Source organism: Artibeus jamaicensis, unplaced genomic scaffold (assembly GCF_021234435.1).
Source record: "Artibeus jamaicensis isolate MK-2021 breed Jamaican fruit bat unplaced genomic scaffold, CSHL_Jam_final contig_456, whole genome shotgun sequence".
Taxonomy (NCBI): Eukaryota; Metazoa; Chordata; class Mammalia; order Chiroptera; family Phyllostomidae; genus Artibeus; species Artibeus jamaicensis.
The window spans coordinates 5,935,821-5,957,555 of NW_026521839.1; the positions used below are offsets into that span (position 1 = coordinate 5,935,821).

At 52.4% G+C, this 21,735-nt stretch overlaps 1 protein-coding gene across 2 annotated transcripts in view; it reads left to right on the plus strand.

Moving 5' to 3' along the window:
• NRG2 (neuregulin 2) overlaps positions 1-21,735 on the plus strand; it is a 177,156-nt gene that overhangs the window by 122,813 nt on the left and 32,608 nt on the right. For both annotated transcript variants that reach the window (XM_037147498.2, XM_037147499.2), the window contains exon 2: positions 17,472-17,643. In XM_037147498.2, coding sequence (XP_037003393.2) covers positions 17,472-17,643 — 172 coding nt within the window. The remainder of the gene's footprint in view (positions 1-17,471; positions 17,644-21,735) is intronic.

Below are 21,735 nucleotides of genomic sequence, written 5' to 3' on the forward strand. Positions count from 1 at the left end.
GGGCGTGAATGCCTGCGCGCTAGCTACCTCGCTGTGGCCGTGTCGGTAAGGGACTGTGCACCGAAGCCGCCTGTGGCCGTGCGCACCTTTCCCGGGGCCAACGCGTCCCAGCAGAGGAGAAGGAGAGAGGCGCTGCCCGCGGTACCCGCCTGCAGGTGAGGAGTCTGGAACGAGCGGAGTGAGTGGCAGAGTAGAGCTAGGGCACAGGGAAAGACAGCGACAAGTAGATGGGGCCTGGCCTGGCCGCGGAGAGCTTGGGGAGCTGTCATTGCCTTCCCTTCCCGAGAGTGCTCCGGGCTCACTCCCACCCTGCGCCACACCTCCGTGAGTGCTGCTCAGGCGTTGGAGCGGGGGCAGCAGCGCCTACCACTTCCCAGACCCAGAGGGGATGCCCAGTCCAGCGGGCAAGTCCCAGGGAGTAGGGCGCCGCTGCTTCTGTGACAAATTATTTCCCTCGGAATACTTCCGTCGGGCAGTTCTATCCCTTCATCTTCAGGCGTGACTCCCCTGGACCCTTGGGTTTTGTCCCCAAGGAGGGAGGTGAGAAGGCTCCGGGTGGTCACGCTGAGGCTTTGGTGCCCTCCTTGGGCGGCTGTAGGGTGAAGGCGAGGGGCCCGCACCCAGTACGCTGATCTCTGGCATCTCAAGGATGGGCCTAAGGTCTGTCCTGCAAAAACTGGCTCGAATTGTTGGGGCGCCCTTGGGTTCTCACTTTGGTATTTTGTTAATGCTGATTTGTACTAGTCAGCAGGCTAAGCATACTCATATGCTTCATTTCCGTTTAATCCTCATAATAGCCCTGGGGGCAGGTGGTCCTAGCCCCATTTTACAGCAAGGGAAACTGAGGCTGAGTAAGATTAAAGCTGCAAAGTAAGTTCCCGAGTTAGGACTTGGGGTCTTCAAATATGCATTCTCTGGACAACAGTGCTCATTTTGCTAGATCTCTGTCCCCCCACCAGAGTTCCTGCCAGAGCTGGAACATAGAAACATCTGGGAAAGAGCACCGACCTGGGAGTTGGGAGGCTTGAGTTTTGGTTGAGAATTGGCCAAATGTCTTTTCTTTTCTGAATTTCTGTATAACAGGGTGTGGGTAGCAAGGTAGCCTCTGAAGTCTCTCTTGCTTTTTTAAGATTTTATTTATTTATTTTTAGAGAGAGAGGAAGGGAGGGAGAAAGAGAGGGAAACACCAATGTGTGGTTGCCTCTCACACACCCCCTACTGGGGGCATGGCATGCAACCCAGGCATGTGGCCTGACTGGGAATCAAACTAGCAACCATTTGGTTCGAAGGCCCAAGCTCAATCCACTGAGCTAGACCAGGCGGGGCCCTCTGAGGTCTCTTGATTGGGAAGAGCCTAGGAGTCAACAATACCTTCAGGCCAGTAGAGAAAAGTAGCTAAGAGAATTTAAAGGCCAGTGCTGTGTTCTCCTTGTAAAGAAGGCCTCTTCACCCATTTCTGCTGGGTGAAGGTGTCTAGACCTCCCTAAGGAAAGGGACACTGAGTAGTGTGGGGTCAGCTTATGCCGGGCTCCTGTGGTGTGGGGTAAGCTGAGCCATTCCGCATGCCCATCTTCAGGATGAAAACTCATGAGTCTGGCTCAGTGAATGGTTGCTCTTTCCAACCGTCCACCCCACACACACACATACACACACAGACACACATTCTATTGTAGGTACCTTGGAGGGTTGGCTAGGTAAAGGCACCCTCCCAATGTCAAGGTTGCAAGAGCTGAGCTGGAAGTAAGCCACTTGGTGGACTTCATCTGGTGGGGGTAATAAGGGCAGGGAAATGAGCAGCCCGCTGCTAAGGATCAAGTATGCACAGGGGCAAAGATGGGAGAGGGCCACGGGTAGGCAATTCTGCGGGCCTCTAAATGATCGCCTCCAGCATCTTCTCTCCGCATGAGAAAGTCCTTCTTCATATCTAACTATAATCTTTCCTGCTGTCTTTCCTTCTCTGCTTCCTCTTGTTCCCTGCCTCCAAGTGGACAGCCAGCTCTTCAGAATGCCTTCTTTCAAGGATTTGGCTGGGGAGCAGATACCAAACAAACCCAAGGCCTGGGTGAGAGAGATTGGGGAGGCCTAGGACACTCTGGAATAGGGAGGGCACAGGGAGGGTCACACTCTGAAACAAGGTATCAGGAGAAAGTGCCGTGTTAATGAGAAGCAACAATCTTAAATCCCGGATATGTGACTATCAGGGGGTAGAATGGGTACATAAGCCAACACTGGCCTACAGAGCTGATGGCCTCCCTTGCAACTCCCGTTTAGCCCACCCGAAGACGCAGAGTCCTTTTATTCGATGCTCAGAGTGCCCTGGCCAGGGAGACCATGGGCACTGGGCAGTTGGAGAGCACTCTCAGCAGGGCCGGGGCACATTTGGTAGAAAGATTGGGAGGTACAGACATGGAGCGTGTGAGCAAATTATCCATTAAAATCTTCAGTTTAGTTGGGGAAAGGAGTCTGGAAAGTGGGAGGCAGAGAGGAAAGAGAGAGAAGGGGACATTAATGAACTGGCTTCCCCATTGGCCTCAGCGGAGGAGGGCTGGGTGGGGCTGAACTGCAAGTGTGGGCTCTGCTCCATGACTCACAGAGTTCATGGGGCCTGGTATCCCTACCTGGGGCTGGGTTCCCCCTGTCCCCCACGGCCCCTTATCCCAGAGGCTTTAGGAAAAGTGGCTGGGGTCCATCTTTCTCTGCCTCTGTGTGAACTTAGCACTGCCTGTCCTCTTTGGGCCTCTGGAAATGCTCGACTCTCAACTCTCACCTTCTCTCTGCAAAGGGCAGAGCTGCAGCCCTCAGGCCCTGTGTCTCTAAGAATTCTGGGAGGAGGAGAGCTGGGAGAGATTGGGGAGTGGGACAGGGTAGGGGACCAGTCCCAAAGTAAGTGATGACCTCTGAAGGGGTCATGTTGTTTTGGAGAATAACTTGAGGACTGGATTCTAAGTTACTGGCCTTTTCTGTATGCCCCTGAAAAAACAGTCAGGGTTTGAAGGGAAGGCCCCCTCTGTTGGAGCTCCCTGTGGTTGGGAATCTATGTCTGCCACAGGAGGGCAGGGGGCCACCTCTGGTCTTCACCAGGGTGTCCTACAGAATAAAGGTAGATTGCGGTCACTAGCTGGCAACTCTGGACACATCTCATCTGAATGGGTGCAAAGAATCCTTGCCAGGCCTTTCCCTCCCGCCTTTCCCATCTCCTGCCTCTGGTAAAAATAGTGCCCAGGCTTCTAGAACAAACTCCCATCTTTCGGATGTCCAGGTCAGAGATAGCGAAATGCCCATCTGAACATGGCCGAGCCACATCTGGCAGTTGCTTTGGCAGGCTCCACCTCTGGCCTTGGCCCCTGGCTGACCCCGCTGAGCCAGACACCTGGAGCAATCCTCCTGCCACTCTGGGGCTCAGCCTGTGCCTCACACTCTGCTCCGGCTCCCTGGCACCTCAGGGTTCATTAGGAACAATAACAACAAGCAGAGAGTGACTTTGTACCTCCCAGCAGTCTTTCATCCTGAGAGCTCAAAGCACTTTACAGAGCAGGACTCATCAGTCCTCAGCCCAAGTTGCAGGCACTCAGTTGGGGGTGGGGGGCATGGAACAAGGGGACAGAGACCTGTAGTTTTGCAGAACAGCACCGCTGTGGGGCTGGGGTAGGGCATTCGGTCACCTGGTATGGGGGAATCAGGTGGCCAGTAGGTCTGAGATAGAAGTAAAATTGGACCAAGGGCTTCAGGCTACAAACAGGGAATATTCCCCCTTAAAAGAATACAAGCCGGACCCTTCCTCCCACCAGGCCCCCTGGCCTGTGTGGGCTCTGTGAGTTACTAGATGAAGAAACAGCAGCTTCACGGGAAATAGAGGCCCATTAGTTTGGATATTGTCAGGAATCCCCAAGTGATCCCTGTGACTGCCTGGGGCCCTTGGTGCCGGAAGGTTCAGGGCCAAGTCAGGAAACCTGACCTTAGGACAGTACCAGAGTGAGGAGTGTGTAGAGGAAGAGGGGCTGGCCCAGCCTGGGCAGGGCCTAGCCCCAGCCACAGTGGCTTCTTAGAGGGCTTGCCAGTGCCTGGCTACCCCACTCACCCTTCTAGGCCTCCTTCTGCCCTCTGGCCCACAAAGCTGGCCTGCGGGACAGTTGGCATACAGAAGGGAGGAGTCGGGGTTTTCTTAAACACTGGCAAAACATTGCTGAAATTTGAGGCTTGGGGCCCATTGGAATCCTGACCCCACTGTGTTCTCTCACCAGTTTGGAGCCTGTAGTCATCACACATAACTTAGCAGGAGCGAGTAGCAGCAAATGCTCCTCCTCACTCTCCAGCCCAGCCCTGGTCTCACCATCCATTGAGCAAGACTTCTGGGTCCTGGCCGCATGGTAACTATACCAACTGCATGTGCTTTTGCTCATTTGTGTGTAGTCAGCACTACAAGCAGTCGTTGAGCTCCTACTATGCGAATACATCATAGCTGCTTCCCTCAGGATCTAAGACAGGTCCTCACACAAATACCTGTGCCTGGAACTGAGTGTGAGGCCAGAGATATGTGAGACTAGGGTGAGCAGAGGAATGACTTCTTCTGGGAGGGTGTGGGGAAAGCCTCGCAGAGGAGGCAACATCTGAACAGAGCCTTGATGGTGAATAGGAGTTCACCAGGACGAGAAAGGACCTTCCGGGAGAAGAAATGTGACCAGGCCTACTTGCATGGGTGAGGGGGACAGGGAGGGAGGGGGGTTATCATCTTCTGAGCTCTTACTACCTGTCAGTACTGACTTTATAAAGTATGGGTATTATTTTATCATCTCCACTTTACAGCTGAGAAAACCGAGACAGGGAGAGTCTAATCTTGCCTGTGATCCAACCATGAATTAGCGGCAGGCAGTGATCTTAAGCCCAGGTCTACCCTCTGACCTGCCTTGTCCTGCACAGTTCTCCTGGCTCTAGGCTCTTCTACCATCTGTGCCTCTCAAGAAAAAAAACAGCCAGAGGCAGAGGATGCCCTGTTTGTCCACTTGTAGGAGCGGGTCCCCCCATCTGGTCAGATATTTCCCTTCTGGGCTCTTAAGGGCGTTTAAGAGTTACGAAGATGAGCAGTTGAGTCCCTGCCCTCGAGAGGAACTTGCAGTGTGGCTATGGCAAACAGGAGCCACGGAGCAGTGACACAGGAGGGCAGCCCCAAAGCCCTGCCTTTGCACCAACAGGCAGGAGTTCCTGGGAAGGGGTTATTATGGTCAAGTGGCCCAGCCGGAAACCAAACCAGGGGTCCAGAGAGTGCAGGTAGATCTAGCACTGGTCTGGGTGGTTTTCCAGTCCCATGGAGCCCCTGGTGTCAAAGATGAATGTTTAAGTCAGGGAGAACCTGATTTAAAGCCTAAACTGGGAACTTGCCAAAAATGCAAATTCTTGGGCCTTGCCCCTGACCTACTGAATCAGAAACTGTGGGGATGGGGCCAACAAGTATGAGAGCTCAGGCTGAGCTGGTGGCCCGCCCCCCCCCCCAAGCAAAGCCCTAAGGGGCCTGTCAGTCCCTCAGGTCTTTCCCTGGGACCTTGGTGCCAGGGCTGCAGACCACCATCTTTGGGGAATGGGTTTGCCACACTGTGGGACAACAGACATGTGGACAGACCCGGTTGTAGTTTCCAGGCTGACCCTGGCAAGGGCTGGCCCAGAACAGAGAGAAGTGCTCATTCCATCTGCGGAATCCGGGAGGCTTTCTAGAGGTGGGCAGAGGTGGACCTGGGGAATGGAAAGAGATCCAAAGGCGCTGGGCATCCAGCAGAGGAAGCCACTTGAGCAGAAGTGGAGAACAGGGCATTTGGGAAATGAAAATACACTGGTCACAGTGTGTAGGAGGGAGAGATCAACAGGCCAAACAGTGAGTTTTCTGAATGTCAGACCGGTGATTTTCAACTTAATCTGAAACAGACTTATCTGTGACTTCTGGTACCGTCAGGCACAGCTAGATCCCAGCTCCTGGTCCAATTCCTTCACCGTATTGATGGGAAAACTGAGGCCCAAAAAGAGAAGTCCATACACCAACAAGGCCAAGGGTTTGGCAGCCACCAGGCAAGAGTGAGAGTAACAGCTTCCGGGGGCACTGCGGCCTCACCCAACCCCTGCCTGCAGCCTTACGTCCCCCACCTCCCACATGTCACCCCAGGCAGATGGAATTTCTCTCAGTTTCTTGAGTGTGCCATGGTCCTCTGGACCTGTGGTTCCCTTCACCTGCAGCACTGCCTTCTCTTGGCCAACTCATGTCATCCTTCAGGCTCAGTAGAGTCTTTGCTCCCCCTACAGAACTTTCTGGGCCCCCAAGATGAGGAGGGAGGGTGAGATATCTCCTCTCCCCCAGCACCTCCCATTCTACTGTATGGGCATCACCCTACTCAGCAAGAACCTCCACCAGGGCAGAGACCATGTCAACTTGACCCTCAGCACTTAACATATGCTAAGTGCCAGACACATACTTGAGTGTACAAACGAAGGAGGACACACTCAGGTTCATTCGCCTCTGTACACAGAGACCTCACTGGCCTCTCCCTGTTTGAAAGGGGAAGAGCACTCTTGAGGGAAGAGGCTGTCCAGGCCAAGCTTCCCTGCCTGTGGCCAAGGAACCCACAGTAGAACCCTCAGGGAACTCAGCAGGCTGGTGGGCCGAGCAAGGGTAGTCCTTCAGGAGGCTCCCAACCTGGTCATCTGCTCTGCTGTCCTGGGCAGATGCCTGCTTGGGTGGAGGGGGAGGGAAGGGGCAGAGTTGGGAGGAGTATTGGATAGGAAAGGGCTCTGGGATTAGCACTCCAGTGCCCCGCCCCCCAGTACTTCCAGTAGTCTTGCTGTGGGCCACCTGAGGCACCCCTCGGTCACAGCCCAGCCTTACTTCATGAGTCCGCTTGTTCAGCCAGTGATCAGTGCCAGAAGCGAGGAGTGTACAGCGATGCTCCAGCACACCCCTCCTCAAGATCCCCACAGTCTAGAAGTGAAGAGATCAGTTTGCTCCAAAGTACGAAGCCCCAAAGAGGGCAGGAGAAATGCCCAGGAAGTCTGCATGAGGCAGAGTTGCTTCTGGCTGGGCAGGTTAGAGGAGGCGGTAGCATCTGAGATTTAGGCTAATCAGAGCTGCCAGCTCTTGAGCTCTGTCTGTTCCAGTTCCATGCTAAGCTGGACATACAGTACCGCCATTTAACTCTCGCCACAATCTTAAGAGGTAGGTGAGATTGTCCCTGTTTTACAGACAAGGAAATAAAGGCTCAGAGAGGCCAAGGAATTAGTCAAGTTATACAGGGTACCAGGCAGAGCCAAGGTGCAGACTGAGCCCCCCAGCCTGCATGTCTGACCCTCCTGACTGTGCTTCTGTGTGGGGAATGGCATGAGGGAGAGGGCATGAGGCAGGCAGAAAATAGCATGCGCATGCTTGGGGAATAGCCAGTGATGTCGGTCTGCCTGGAATATACAGTTCCCAAAAGGAATCAGGAGAGGGAAAGCAGAGAGGTATGTATGGGAAGGGGGCTGGTTTACTGACCCAGCAAGCTTCCCGCCCAGGTCCCTGGCTGACAGCCAAGGAAGGCAGGTGGCCTTTCTTCTACAGACATCATGGAGCAAAGGAAGGTTTCTGAATGGCTGGAGGCACAAAGAGGTGACTCTGTCCAGTGTCCGTTACTAGAGGAATGGTACCGGGGTAGGGGTGGGAGCAGTATAGCCTAAACCAGGGCCTGGCGGACAATGAAGGGCCATGAGGGTAGGAGGCTTGGCGGAAAGTAGCTGTTCTTGATCTTTGAGGAGAGTCGAGAGACAGTTGTCAGAAAGGACAAGGTGACTGAAAGAATTCTTCAGAAGAAAGAGTGGTCTTAGGAGAGGAGATTAGGAAACTGTTTCCCCCATATCATATTTGAGCCAGTGATTGAATATCCAGGCAGTCATTTGTTTTGGGGTGTGTTCTTTCCAGCCACATCTCTCTCACTAGCCAGGACCGTGAGGACCACGTCTCAGCCTCCCCAGACCCCAGAGTGCCTGAGCCAGGGCTCTCCATGCTGCAGGTGGGCTTGCAGGGAAGAAAGCTGGGCCTCTGGCAGGCTGGGCCCCTCACACCCACTGGGGTGTCTGCATTCGGTGAGCATATGGGCCTTATCCTTACCTGCTAAGACCTTTCCCCTGAAATCCAACATTTCTTTGAATTCTCATACTTTTATTTTGTCTTAAAAATCCATATGAACTTGAAATTGTACTCCATCATGTCCGTTTGCTTTAATATAAAGGTGCTGCTTTTCCTGATTAATGAGCTTGACAGGCCTTTCAGAAAGAGGCCCTGAGATCATCCTGTGGCTTTGCCTGTATCCCAGTTTGAGAAGAAGGTCTTGCCTGGTGTGTAAGGTGCCTCCCCCTTCCCTGCCCCCATCGCATTTCCCATGACCCAGAGCTTCGGAAACGACCTTCTCCAGCCAGGCTGAGGAGGTGGGAAGTGCAAGCCTATCCCACAGGGGCTGGGGACTCTGAGACCCCCTCGAGTTCCTTGAGCAAGGGGCTGCCTAGTTCATCAGCAGCGGGCCCTCTCCGCAGAGGGTTCCCTGGGCCAGGTTCCAGTCTTCTCCGGTGGGAAAACTAAACTGAGTTTGGGCAAATGGTGATGGTCTTCCGGGCCCGTCATCCCTGCTTTGTCCCTCCCTCTGTCCCCAGAGGCTAAAGAGATAATGGTCAGAAGCCTCTATCTCTCCATAGAGGGCTTTCTCTTACCCTGCCATTCCTCTGAAATAGGCAGAGCATACTTTATAGATAAGTCAGCCGAGGCCCAGAGAGGCTAAACTACTTACCGACAGGCAGACAGCCGGCAAATCGGGAGACCGGGATTAAGACCTCAACCACTGTGCCCTCAGCTGCCACCCTTTCCTGTTAAGTCCTGCTCCCCTGTTGTCTCATCTAGGCCATCTCCAGGTGTCTCTGGCCTGTGCCCCGAGTACTGATAAGAAACCAGGGAAACTGTGTGTGTTGAGCACCTGTGTGCCATCTCAGCACCTGCCATCCCTGCTTGTGAGCCTGTGCAGGCTCCCTCAACATAGTTGATAAACCCCCTCTCTCCTCTCTCTGCTGCTCCACCATGGCCCCATGTCTCAGCCCTGAGCCTAGGGAAAGTAACTTCAGCATGTGCCTGTCTGACTCCTAGGACTCGGCAGCTCTGCCTTGGCGGGGCCCCAAGGAGGCCAGCGGTTTAGTCAGGATGCCTGGCTTGTAGCAGAGGGTGCTGAGTGGCCATAGTATTGACCCTGGTGGACAAGCCAGGTCTGTTTATGCCCTTCGCTCACACTGCATGTTGGGTGTCAGTGTGGGAGTGCTTTGGGATGGGCAGGCAAGGAGCTTTAAGGCAGGAACCATTTCTATTGGTCTTGGAGCTGCCAATTTTTGTCTCCTCCCCCTCCTCCCTTCTCTGTCTTTACCTGCCCTCCTGGGACAGTGTCAGCCTCCCCTCTCTAGCTCCCGTCCCCAGCCAGCCCTGACCCCTCATCTCTACCTTGTAGCTAAGGAACCAGGCACCTGTCCTGCTGAGGTGAAAGGCCATCAGGTCTGAACTGGCTTTCGGTGACACAGGGCAAGTGGCCTTCAGTGAGGCTCTGCCCCTGCCGGTCTCCACGTAGCCCTAAGCAGGAGGCGGAGCCGAGCCCCAGCACAGGAGCCGTGTTGTCTTGCTCAGCATCGATGGGTAGCAGGTACTGGGTGTGTCGTAGGACTGCAGGAGGCGGGCACTTGTGAGAGGGCTGTGAGAAGAGGGCAAGGCAAGCCCAGGCCCCTGGTTGGCTAAGAAAATGTGGCTCAGGGGCCACTCCCTTTGGGAGGACTGGCCTGTGAGTGTCAGATGCTCTTCTGCAGGCCATGGGAGAGTACGTGACCGCCCTTTTCACAGAGGAGGCCCTCTGTGCCCACTTACATTGGCTGTGTTTTTTAGTTGTTTTTTCTTTCTCATTTGAACTTGGAGTCTGTAATTACCTGCTATAGGCCGCTTTGTGGGTGGGAGAGGAGTGGGGAGGGGGCCGACCCGAAGCCTTCCAGCAGCAGGACAGTGAGAGACTTTGATGACGGGCGGGCCGGCCACATCGTCTCCAGGTGTTGATCTGCAAGCAGACTGCTCAGCCTTAGTCATGAGACGAAGATCATTAACCCTTTTAAGAGTCCGCTGCCCCTGCCCCCTAGGGAGGCCGGGCCGGGCCAGGACCTCTCTAGCTGGGCTGCCTGGCCACGTCCTGGGCGTCTGTCTTGCTCTCAGATCTCTGCAGGCTCCGCACCCACCGCCCACTGCTGAGAGGAATGAGGTCAACCTGCTGGCAGCAGCGGTATCTTCTGGCCTCAGGGCTGGGATGTGGAAAAGGAGCAGCCCTGGCTGTTCTTGCTCTTGTTATCTTCAGTAAGGTGCCTTCCGAGGATTCCCTGTCAAACACATTCAGGCCAGATGCCCTCGTTTGGTTGGCATGAGATTATGAGGAAGCAGAAGCCACCAGATACCCTGTGTCCCAACTCATGGCAACTGAGATGTGTCTTAAGGTTTTAGAGGACCCGTCCTTAAGGGAAATCTTTTTATGGAAACCTCGGTCATTCTTGAGAGGTCTTCCTCTTATTGTTGTGAAAGTGCCAAAGAGGTCTCCCCACACCCACCCCAGAGGGTCCTAGTCTCTCTGCTTAGGTGGGCACTGTTCTAGGAGGAAGGGAGCTGGAAAAGGGGGCTTCAGAGGTGTGAGAGCTGACAGACGGGGCTTGGTCTGAGGAGGAGACGCTAAGGAAGACACTGGGAGAGCTGCGCAACACCAAAGGGACCACCTCCCTGTTCACAGGTTGGGAAGGAGCCACACACAGGGAAGCAGGGAGTCAGTGATGGTCACGGGAGCACAGTGTGGGGATTTCCACCTTCCTCCCCGTGCTCTGCAGGTGCCTCTCATTTGTCCGTCTCCTGGGTGCTGGGCCTCTGAGAGTCCCCTCCAAGTGGAGAAATGTGCTCGCACCCCCAGGACTTGGACCCCTCCCTTTGGATGCAAAGCAGAATTTACAGAGAAGTCTATTGCAATCTTGTTAATATTAGCAGAACCCAGCAAATTCATCTGAGCAATGGACTATTATGTAGCCATTAAGATGACTTAAATCTGTATTTCTAGATTTAGGGAAATGTTTTTATAGTATATTGACTGGAAAAAAGTAGAACATAAAACATTTTAGAAAGAAAAGTCTTGAAGGAAATATTTGAAAATGTTGGCAGTGGTTTTCTCTCTGGTGGTAACTGAATGGATTGAAATGTGTTTGTCTTTTTTCTTCCTTGAATTATGTAATTTTTCTATGACAAAACTGTTTCTTATGTAACAAAACAATAACAGAGGGAGACAATCTAACGTCCTTGTGGGCAGGGGCAGCTGCGCCACGTGGGCCAGTCATTTCCGTTGGGGACAAAGCTCAGTGCCCGGCACCCAGCAAGCACTCGGTGGACACATGTCGACTGACTGGGGAGTGGGTAGGGGAGGTGCTAGACCAGTGGTTTGCTTCAACTGTTTCCCTGAGAGACCCCATTTATCCCAGGAAGCCTGTTCTTCTGCTTGGTTCAGCTTTGGCCTCAAGGCACTCTGGGGACATGATACAGTGGTTTCCATACTCGCATTGCATTCTGGGCCCTGGCCATGAGAGAGACCCAGACAATACTGGACACAGCTCAGAGAGGGGGCCCAGGTAGGGGCTACAGCTGGCCGAGTTGTGTCCGAGGCCCCGTAAATGCTGTCTCCAGGTCCTCAAAGGTCTGCTGTGTGAACAACCTCTTAGCCTTGTCCCAGGTGTCCCCAAGGGCCAGTATTGGATCCAGTGGCTAGAAGCCACTGTGGGAGAAGCATGATATGATGCTCAGAATAAGAATGAGTTTAAAATGCAAAAAAAGTAGTAGCAAGTCATTTTCTGACTTGTAAGCCTCTGATGTCTTCCCATCACATCTGCAAAGCAAATCCAGGGCCATCTTGGGGAGTTTGTCCATATTCCACACCTTAGAAAGCTCTGGGCCCAGGATCAAGGCGGCAGAGGTCCTCTGGGCGTTGTTCAGGGCACTGCTGGCAAAGGTCCTCTTTCCGCTCAGGTGGCACCTGAGCGGCTGCCCTTTCCCCAGGGCCTTGCCTGAAGCAAAAACAAACACCAGAAAGCCATAGCCTGTTCTCAGGGTCCTATCCCCTTTCAAAATGGACGTCTTTGGCTTTGGGAGAACTATGAACTAAGATTTCTATGACCGGGGACAGGGACTGGACATTGCTAGAGCAGGAGACATGGTTTTTAGACAGTAGTCCCCTCTTATCATTGAGGGACAAGTTCCAAGACACCCAGTAGATGCCTGAACCCCTGGATATACTGAACCCTACCTATACCGTTTTTCCTATACATACCTATCTATGGTAAAGTTTAATTTATAAATTAGGCACAGTAAGAAAGTAACAATGATCAATAATAAAATAGAACGATTATGATAATATACTGTAGTAAAAGTTATGTAAAGGCTTTGGGGCCATTATAAAGTAGAATAGGGGTTCTGAGCCAGTCCACCCAACAGCCAAGGCAGCTACTAAGAGATGAGGTGGTCAGGGAGCATTTACAGAGTTGATGGGCTGGACAGAGAGGTCATCTGCATCCTGGGCAGGACAGAGCAGGGCCCTGTGAGATTTTCTCATGCTAGTCAGACAGCACACTCTTTAAAACTTATGAGTTGTTTATTTCCGGAATTTTCTATTTAATGTATTTGGACTGCACATAACTGAAACTTCAGAAAACAAAAGTGCAGATAAGGGGTGATTGCTATATCTCAGTTGATTCTTGTGAGGAACTGTTAAGAGATGGAAAAGAAAGCTCTTTGTAAAGAGCACAGCGTGGTTCACATAATTTTAATTCTGTCATTCTTCAGACCAGGGCCAGTCTGGTATGAATCACATATGAGATCACATATGATGTGATCTCTAGAGATCATTTTGAAATTTCTGGTAGGCACATAAAAAGTTACCCAAAAAGAGGTGGAGGGTGACTTCTTGTCCTGCCTGGCTCATATAGCCACAGAACAGTCACCCGGGCCTACCTCCTGACTTTGAAGTCCCCAGCTCTCAGGTCTTCCAAATTGGGGCTATGTCTGTTGTTTCTGGGGTCGGTTACTGCACCCTGTCCCCATCACCACCACCATTAAGTGGTGGCCACAGGCTCAGCGCATAGCATAGCACCAGCATTTATGTCAAGAAACAAGGTAGTAGAGTGACTACCACTTCCTCCCACCCAGTGTCCTCACCCCGCTTGTTGGGAGAAAGGCGGCCTGTGGTCGGGGGCTGGTCAGAGAACCCCCTGTCTCAGAACCGCAATGAAGGTCAATGTTCTCCAACCCAAGAAGACCTCCCGGCATCCCTAGTTCACAAGAAGGGGGAGGAGACTACTTGGAGATCACCACTTGACGAAAAGGTTAACTGGGTGTCAACCCAAATTTAGAGCAAAGCCACCTGTGAAGATGTGCTCAGTTAGTGACCGGTCATGAGCTATACATCGACAATGCACGCACTTCCCCACATGTATGCCACGTTTTTATTATTGATTTTTTATACCCACATGCCCGGACCCCCTCTCACAGGTTCTGCTTCACAAAGTCTAGGATATGTCCTTGGCACTTATGTAGTTTTTAAAGCTTTCCATATGACTCTTACTAGCATGTACGGTTCAGAACTAGTGATAAGCAAATGAAGGAAGATTGGGTTATGCTAAGGGGGAAGGATGCTGAGGCAGGGCTCCCATCCTGTTTAGAATAATGAAGTTTCAGGAAGTCCAACAGGTTGGTAGATTGATATACATAAAACCTCTGGATGTTCCAAAAAAACCCCAACATTATAAAATACAAGAAGCAGGTAATTATGGGGAGAAGAAATGTAGCAAAAGCTTGATTGCCTTCATACATATAAAGAACTTGTACAGATCAGTAAGATGAGCACCCAATAGAAAAACAGAATACAAACAAGAACAGACAATTCACAAAGAGGGGACTTCCGCCAAGATGGAGGCATAGGTGGAGATACCGTGCTTTCTCACACAACCAAGTTTAGAGACGACAAAATATTAGCAACAGAAAACACAGCCAGAACACAGAAAATTGAACTTTTCGGAAGTCTGACAACAACGAATGCTTCAGCCTGACCGGTAGGGGGGCGAAACCAGCAACTGGCGGAGCGAGGTTGCACAAGAAAACTGGGTCAGATGGACTCAGGCGAGCAAATCCCAGGTGTGGGGTTGCAAAGGGTGGACCCAGTGAGTGACCCAGTGAGCGATCCGCGGATCCGGCGAGGGCACTGGGCGGTGCGTTGACTATGGTGCCACATTACTGCGTAGATAGACTGACGAGGGAGTGGGCAGTGAGACGGGACCAAACGGGCCCCAGCGGCAGGCGGCAGCAGAGAGGGCCGCCATTTCCCCGCTCTGACCCCACTCCCACATCTGGTGTCACAACCCAGCGACCTCCCCCTGGTGGCCCCACCCCGCCCCTAAGGCTCTGCTCCTCATACTTAACGGGCACAAACAGACTAAAAATGGCTCAAGAAGATCTCAAAGCCCCAGAGCCCATAACTCTAAGCGACGAAGAAATAGCAAAACTTTCAGATGCACAGTTCAAAACACTGGTCATCAGGATGCTCACAGAACTGGTTGATTTTAGTCACAAACTAGAGGAACATATGAAGGCTAAACTAATTGAAATGAAGGGAATTGCACAGGAAACCAATAGTGTTGAAAAGGGAACTGGGTCTCAAATCAAGGGAGTGAACCAGAAGGAAGGAAAAAAATGACCGAACAGGAAAATATGAAGAAACAAAAATTCAAAAAAATGAGGAGAGACTTAGGAACCTCCAGGACATCATTAAACGCTCCAACATCCGAATTATAGGGGTACCAGAAGGGGGAAAGGAACAGCCACTATTGGCAAACTTATTTGAACAAATAATAAAGGAGAATTTCCCCAATCTGGCAAAGGAAATAGACTTCCAGGAAATCCAGGAAGCTCAGAGAGTCCCAAAGAAGTTGGACCCAAGAAGAAACACACCGAGGCACATCATAATTACATTAGCCAAGATTAAAATGAAGGAGAGAATTCTAGAAGCAGCAAGAGATAAGGGGACAGTCACCTACAAAGGAGTTCCCATCAGACTGTCAGTGGATTTCTCAAAAGAGACCTTACAGGCAAGAAGGGGCTGGAAAGAGGTATTCCAAGTCATGAAATCCAAAGACCTACAACCAAGATTACTCTATCCAGCAAAGCTTTCATTTAGAATGGAAGGACAGATAAAGTGCTTCTCAGATAAGGTCAAATTCAAGGAGTTCATCATCACCAAGCCCTTATTATATGAAATGTTAAAGGGACTTATCTAAGAAAAAAGAAGATAAAAAAGATGAACAGTGAAAGGACAGCAAACTCACAGTTATTAACAACCACACCTAAAACTAAAGCAAACTAAGAGGACAGCTAGATCAGGAGTGGAAACATAGAAATGAAGATCTCAAGGAGGATTAGCAACAGGGGAGTGGGAGGAGGAGAAGGGGGGAGAAGGTACAGAAAATAAGTAGCATAGACTGTAGGTAGAAAATAGACAGGGGGAGGGCAAGAATAGTATGGGAAATACAGAATCTAAAAAACTTGAGATACATGGACATGAACTAAAGGGGGGAATGGTGGGAGTGGGGGGTGCAGGGTGGAGAGAAATGAAGGGGGGAATAGAACAACTGTAATGGCATAATCAATAAAATAAAAATAAAATAAAAAAAGAACAGACAATTCACAAAGAATACAATGAATGGGCCAATACACTTAGGAAAAATGGTCAGCCTCACCAGGAATCAAATAAATGCAAATTAAAACAACAGAGACATTATCTTTTGCCGAGCTAATTGGCGAAGATTAAATACACGATAATACCTCACGTCGGTGAGGGTGTGGAAAAAAACCACTCACTGTCATTCACTGGTGGGAGTACAGATTGACGCAACCTTTCCAGAAGGTAATTTGGCAACCATAAAGCTGAGAAAGATTGCAAACCTTTTTGACGCAGCAATTCCGCTTTTAGGAAGATTGCCTTAGGAAATAATTGTGGATAATAATAACAATAATAGCTAACCTTTATTAAATGCTCTGGCATGCCAGGCTCCACATACATTATCTCATTGAATCCTCACAGCCATCATCCCACAAGGCAGGAACTGTTATCACCTGTATTTTACAGATGAGGAAACTGAGGTGCAAAAGGATGAAGTCAGTGACCTGAAGACACAAAGCTAACAAGTAGCACAGCCTGGACTTGAACCCAGGCAGTCTGAGTCAAGAGTCACACTACCTGTACAGCACTGTACAGGGGATGTGTGCAAAGGGCGAATACTGTGTGCACTGGATTTGTGCATTGGATATATAATGTACACATGGGATGAAGCTGCAAGGCTGTTCCTCTGGGCTTGTCTGTGGTGGGGAGGGGGAGGGGGAGGGCTGAAACCATGCTGAATGCCCCGTGATAAGAAGCTGTCATGTATATTGTGATATACTCACGTGGGATTATTATGCAACCCTGAAAAATGATGCTATAGGAAAAAGTGTATGTGGACACTGGTGGTTTTGTACATGTATGGTACTGGCAATGTTTTCATTTTGTTTAAAAATATGTGTGATTGAGTGTTTTGTATATGTGTAAAAGATCTCTGAAAGGACATAAAAGGAAGTGATAAAAGTGGTTGCCTTCTAGAAAGGCAACTGTGTAGCTGTGGTCAGCAGTTAGAGAAAGAGTTGTTTTTTTTTAAGCCATATGCCCTTTTTCACTTCTTGAATTTTGAATCATGTGAATATATTACCTTTGAAAATGGGTATATATCTGTAAATGATTCTCCCAGGTCACAGTGCTGTCTTGGCCCTGCCTACTCCTTCTCCTCCGAGCCCCTGCCTTTACTTAGCTCTTAGCTGAATCGGCTCTTCTCTCAGCCTGAACTGGGGTAGCTCCTCTGGGCTCCAGCACCCCCATATCCCCACGAACCGTGCTGTGATATCAATGCCAGGTGCCAGCTTCCCTGAGGGGAGGAGCTGTGTCTGTCATCTGGCTGCGTCCCCTGGGTCTGAGTACTGAAGTCAGGGAGATCTGGGTTTGAATCCCAGTTCCGTCACCTTGAGGCAGTGACTTCACCATCCTGCACCTGTTTCCCCATCTATAAATGGGTTTGATTACTGCAGTGAACTCATGGGGTTATTTTCATAAGATAATGTATGTGAAGCTCCCAGTACTGTCCAGACAGGAAGGAAGCCCTCCATAGGTAGTAGCTACACTGACATCATTGCAGACCCTCTGTGAATGCTTGTCGAATTGACCTAGGAAATGACACCTGGAAGGGCGGGTCCCCAGGCCCAGCCCAAGGCCAGTTGCCCTTCCTCCACTGCCCATGCTTGGCACCCCCCATCACCACCATGCTCACCTCCCTGCCTTGTACCCCCACAGCCACCCGGCCCAAGCTGAAGAAGATGAAGAGTCAGACGGGACAGGTGGGGGAGAAGCAATCGCTGAAGTGTGAGGCAGTGGCCGGTAACCCCCTGCCCTCCTACCGCTGGTTCAAAGATGGCAAGGAGCTAAACCGCACCCGCGACATTCGCATCAAGTACGGCAATGGCAGGTGAGCAGCAGCCATCCCTCCCTCCTGGCATCTGCCCTCATGAGAAGGAGGGGCCTGAGCTGGCAGAACCCAGGGCTGTGCCCCCAGATCCACCTATGTATCAAATTCTGGTCCCCCTTCTTTGCCACACCCAATTTCTCCTGCAACTCTGGGCTCCTCTGGTTATGGTGGCCTAGTGTCTTCAGACTGTAGGTGCTTGATTAATGTTTCTGGATGGTTGAAGGCAATTCGATTGTCAGAGTCAGCTTTGCCTGTGGAAGTCCCCTCTTGTCCTCAAACTTCTCAAAGGACCTGCCACAGTGTCTGAAAGCCCAGCATCTGGCAATCTTTGGTGAAAGACTGATTGCAGAATGCATCTGGGAGGTCATGTGCTTGGATGGGCCAGTTTCTCAGTCCAGCAATCTGTCCTGGGCAGAGAGCTAGGTAAGGGCAAAGGACATGTGACTTTGACTAGTGTCAGGGAAGTCTCTGTCTCAGACATGCCCCCTGCGACATGGGGGTTGTCCTTAGTCTCAGAGTCAGTGTTCCAGGGAAGTGAATCCGAAGCTCTGGAGCCCCAGCTCTGGAATTTGGTCTCTCTTCCATCTCGGGCTGGTTGGACAGGGGCTTCAGGCACCAGAGAAGCCCGAGTCCAAGGGCAGCTCCTCATTCCTCTCCTGCCTCTCAAAGCCCCTGAGAGGCTATTAGAAGGCAGGACAAGCAAGAAGGGAGGTTCCCATCCGCCTGATAAACAGAAACTCTCCCTGGCCTCTGTTCTGTTGGTGGGGGGACTTCCCTCTCTGGCTGAGAATCACCCTAGTCTTTCCCGCCCCTCTGGAGTCGCTTACAACCACCTTCTTCCTGGCTGTCCTTTCCTCCTCACTGCCCCCCAAATGCAAACAAGGATGGTTTTAGAGGACCCCAGCCTGCCCTGCAACAGAAAGTGATGGGAAGCCCAGGCTCAGGCTGCTCCTGGGTTGCTCTGTGGCCCTAAATGTGAACGTTCTGCCACTCAGCCTTAGTCTCCAAATCTGTGAAAGAGGGTGTGGGGCTAAGGGTCTGAGAGGCGCTTCCAGTTTTCTTACGGTCCGCAGGAGCGGGGAGCAGAGGCCAAACTGGTCACCTGGAAAGGGGTCCACGCAGGAAACAGTGATTTATGAAGAATGTGGTTTAAATCGGAGACTGATGGGAAAGAACGCTGCTTCCCTGAGGGAGCTGAGGAGGGGTGGTCTTGTGTGTCCCCAGTCTATAGGTTTAGCAAAAACTTAGGCTGCCCTCCACGTTCTCCTCCCCAGGCCACCCCCTCCCTTCCCACTGCCCTGCTGAGAGGAGCTCCAAGTGGGAGAAAAGAGCTTCTGAGGTCGTTGGAAATTCTGTCCTCACTTCCAGGGGGACAGGGCAGAGCACTCTCTCCTAACTTCTGCGGCTGCGGGGAAGCAGGGCAAGGTCATCTTCCAGGAGGGACCACGGAAGTCAGGAGAGAGCGTTCCCCTCTTCTCATCCTCACTCTGCAGCTCATCCTCAACTCGGCCACCCTCATCCCCCAACTCCTGACCCCCCGTCCCTTCACACCTCCCTATCACTGCACACACAGGAGCATGCCCACCCCTGGAGCCCCGGTGCCACCCACAGATCCTTTCTCCGGTGACATCAGCCTTTCTCTTTCTACTCGCAGACCCCCCTGCGTGGCCTCCCTGGTCGTCGCTGTGCCCCCCCCCTCCAGCTGTTGCCCACTTCGCTTCTTCCCTCCACCACCCCAGGGAGCCATTTGTATGCCCGCAGACTCCACTCTCCTTGTCCTCACTCCCCTTGGCTCCGCTGAAATCTGCCTCTGAACGCAACCTCCCCACCCCCATGCCTGTGGCTCTTGAGAGACCCAGGGACCTCCAGGCTCCCAGCCCTGTGCCTCGGAGCCTCTCAGCAGCAGGTGGCACAGGGGCCACGCGCTCCTCTGCGTCTGGGGTCCTCCTGCTGTCCTGTGCCTCTAACCACCCTCTCTCGGTTGTCATCAATGTGCCGGAACTTTCCTGTCTTTTGAGCTTCACTCTTCTCTGCCCTGCCCCCCTGTGGGCAGTTGCACCCTCTCATATCTGATGACCCCAAGCCTCCATCTCTAATTTGATAGCATTTTTTTAACCTGAGTTCCAGACCCTTGCCGCCAGCTAAATACTGGAGACCACCCTGAGGTGCCCCAGGAGCATCTCCAATCCAGAGTGCAGCCTCTCCCCTGGCCCTGTCTCACCCTCCCATGCTTCATTCTTAGCACTGTCCCCCTGCTGTCCCCTCCTGTCCAATACCACTTCTCCAGAGGGAGGCGCCTTCCTCCCCACAAGTTTCTTTTCTGGTCTCTCAGCTTTTAGCCTCTTTGCCTCCACTGTCCCACTCTTGGCCATCCCCATCTCTTCCGGGCCATCGGCCCCTTCGTGAACTCATCTGTGTATCTAACACAGCATCAGCTGTACGCCAGGCACCCTGCCAGAGGCTGGAGATACAGCAGGGAAGGGAACAGACGGGGTCCTGACCTTCACAGAGTTTCTAGTCCAGCTTCCAGTGTAGAATTAGGTAAAGGCCTCCACCCTTTCTTCGGGAAGAAATGTGTCTCATCCACCCAGTTTGGCTTCCAGTCTAGAAGTCTGCAGAGTCACGGGCTCCCATGACTCCGACACAGATAATGATCTTTCTGACACGGGCACGCAGCCAATCTTTCATTCATTTACTTGACAGATCTTGAGAGCCTGCTGTGTGCCAGGAACAGACTGGGCCTTAAGGCCCTTCCGATTCTTCTTTCCCCGGCCTCTCAGTCACTGCCCCGCTGTCCCCCAGCACCTCAGTGCTCCTGAGCCCTGCTCTTTCCTCACAAGACCCTGGACTTGGGCCCAGGCTATTCCCTGTGCTGGCAGGGCTGCCCCACCACACACACACATACACCGTCCTTGGAAAAATTCTCCAAGGCCCAGCTTAAATGTCATACCCTTTGGGACACCTTCCTGAGCCCTCCAGGCGGCTCACGTCATCTCCTGCCATCACCTGCCTTAAACATAGTTCCACTGCATTGTTGGGGGCACTGTCTCTCTCCCTGACAAGAGAGAACCCCTCCCCCTCAGACAGCCCTCTCCCCTGTGTGGCCTGGCAGAGGAGATCTGTGTTCAGTGCTGAATGAATGGGAATCTTGCAGCGCTAGCTCTCCTCTCTCAGGAACGAAGCGACTCTAGGGCTGGCAGGTCGCCCTGGGAGTGGGTCTAGCCCTCGAGCTCTTGAGCGTCCAAGTAGAACCTGTTTCGTACAACAAATAGGTCCGCCAGTCCAGAAGCGGGGCCTGGTCAGGTCTTCCCCTGAGTATCGGGGACCTCTGAGAGCCCGAGTGTGTCCCTGTGCCCTTCCCGCCAGGGCCCCATCCTGTCTGCTGCCTTTCTGAAGCTGGGGCTCCACCCGTCCTGCCCCAGTGGGGCAGAGGAGCGGGCCACGATGGAGAACTTCTGTTTCCTGCGTCTTGACTCAGAGACAGCTGCCACCCCCACACACACTTCACCTGGCATGGGGACCAGGGGCAGGGGCAGGTGTCTCCTCTCTGGAAGCATCCTCCTTCTTTCAGCCTGCACTGCAGCCTGCTCTCTGGCCCTCCCAGCAGTCCCCTGCCCAGGCCACGTTCTGTCTTGACATTGTTCTTGACCTGGTGGAGACGCCCCCCCCAGCAGGTGCTGCTGTCTCGGGGCTGCCGCATGAGGTGTCTCACCCGAGCCGCGCTGCGCCAGGAGAAAACTGGCCCCCCAAGTCCTGGGCACAGGGCACTCCCAGCAGAGCCACGTGCTCCGCTGTTTATGAGGGGCAGGCTGGAACAGGCCCCTCAGGCAGGCAGAGGGAGGTAGGCACCCAGGAAAATGTGTGGGTAGAGGAAGGACGTGGCCGCCCAAATCCCGTCCCTGCCAGCAAAAAAAAAAAACCTGGCTAAGGAAGGAAGGAAGGGGCATCCATCACAGGGACAGGCCTGGGTCAGGGTGGCAAGGCGGCCAGGCACCAGGCCTGCCAGGAGGTGGCCAGGAATGAAGAGAAGAGAATGGAGTATGTGTTGTCCCCTCTAGCCCTCTGCACCTTCAGGGCCAAAGAGACCCTTAG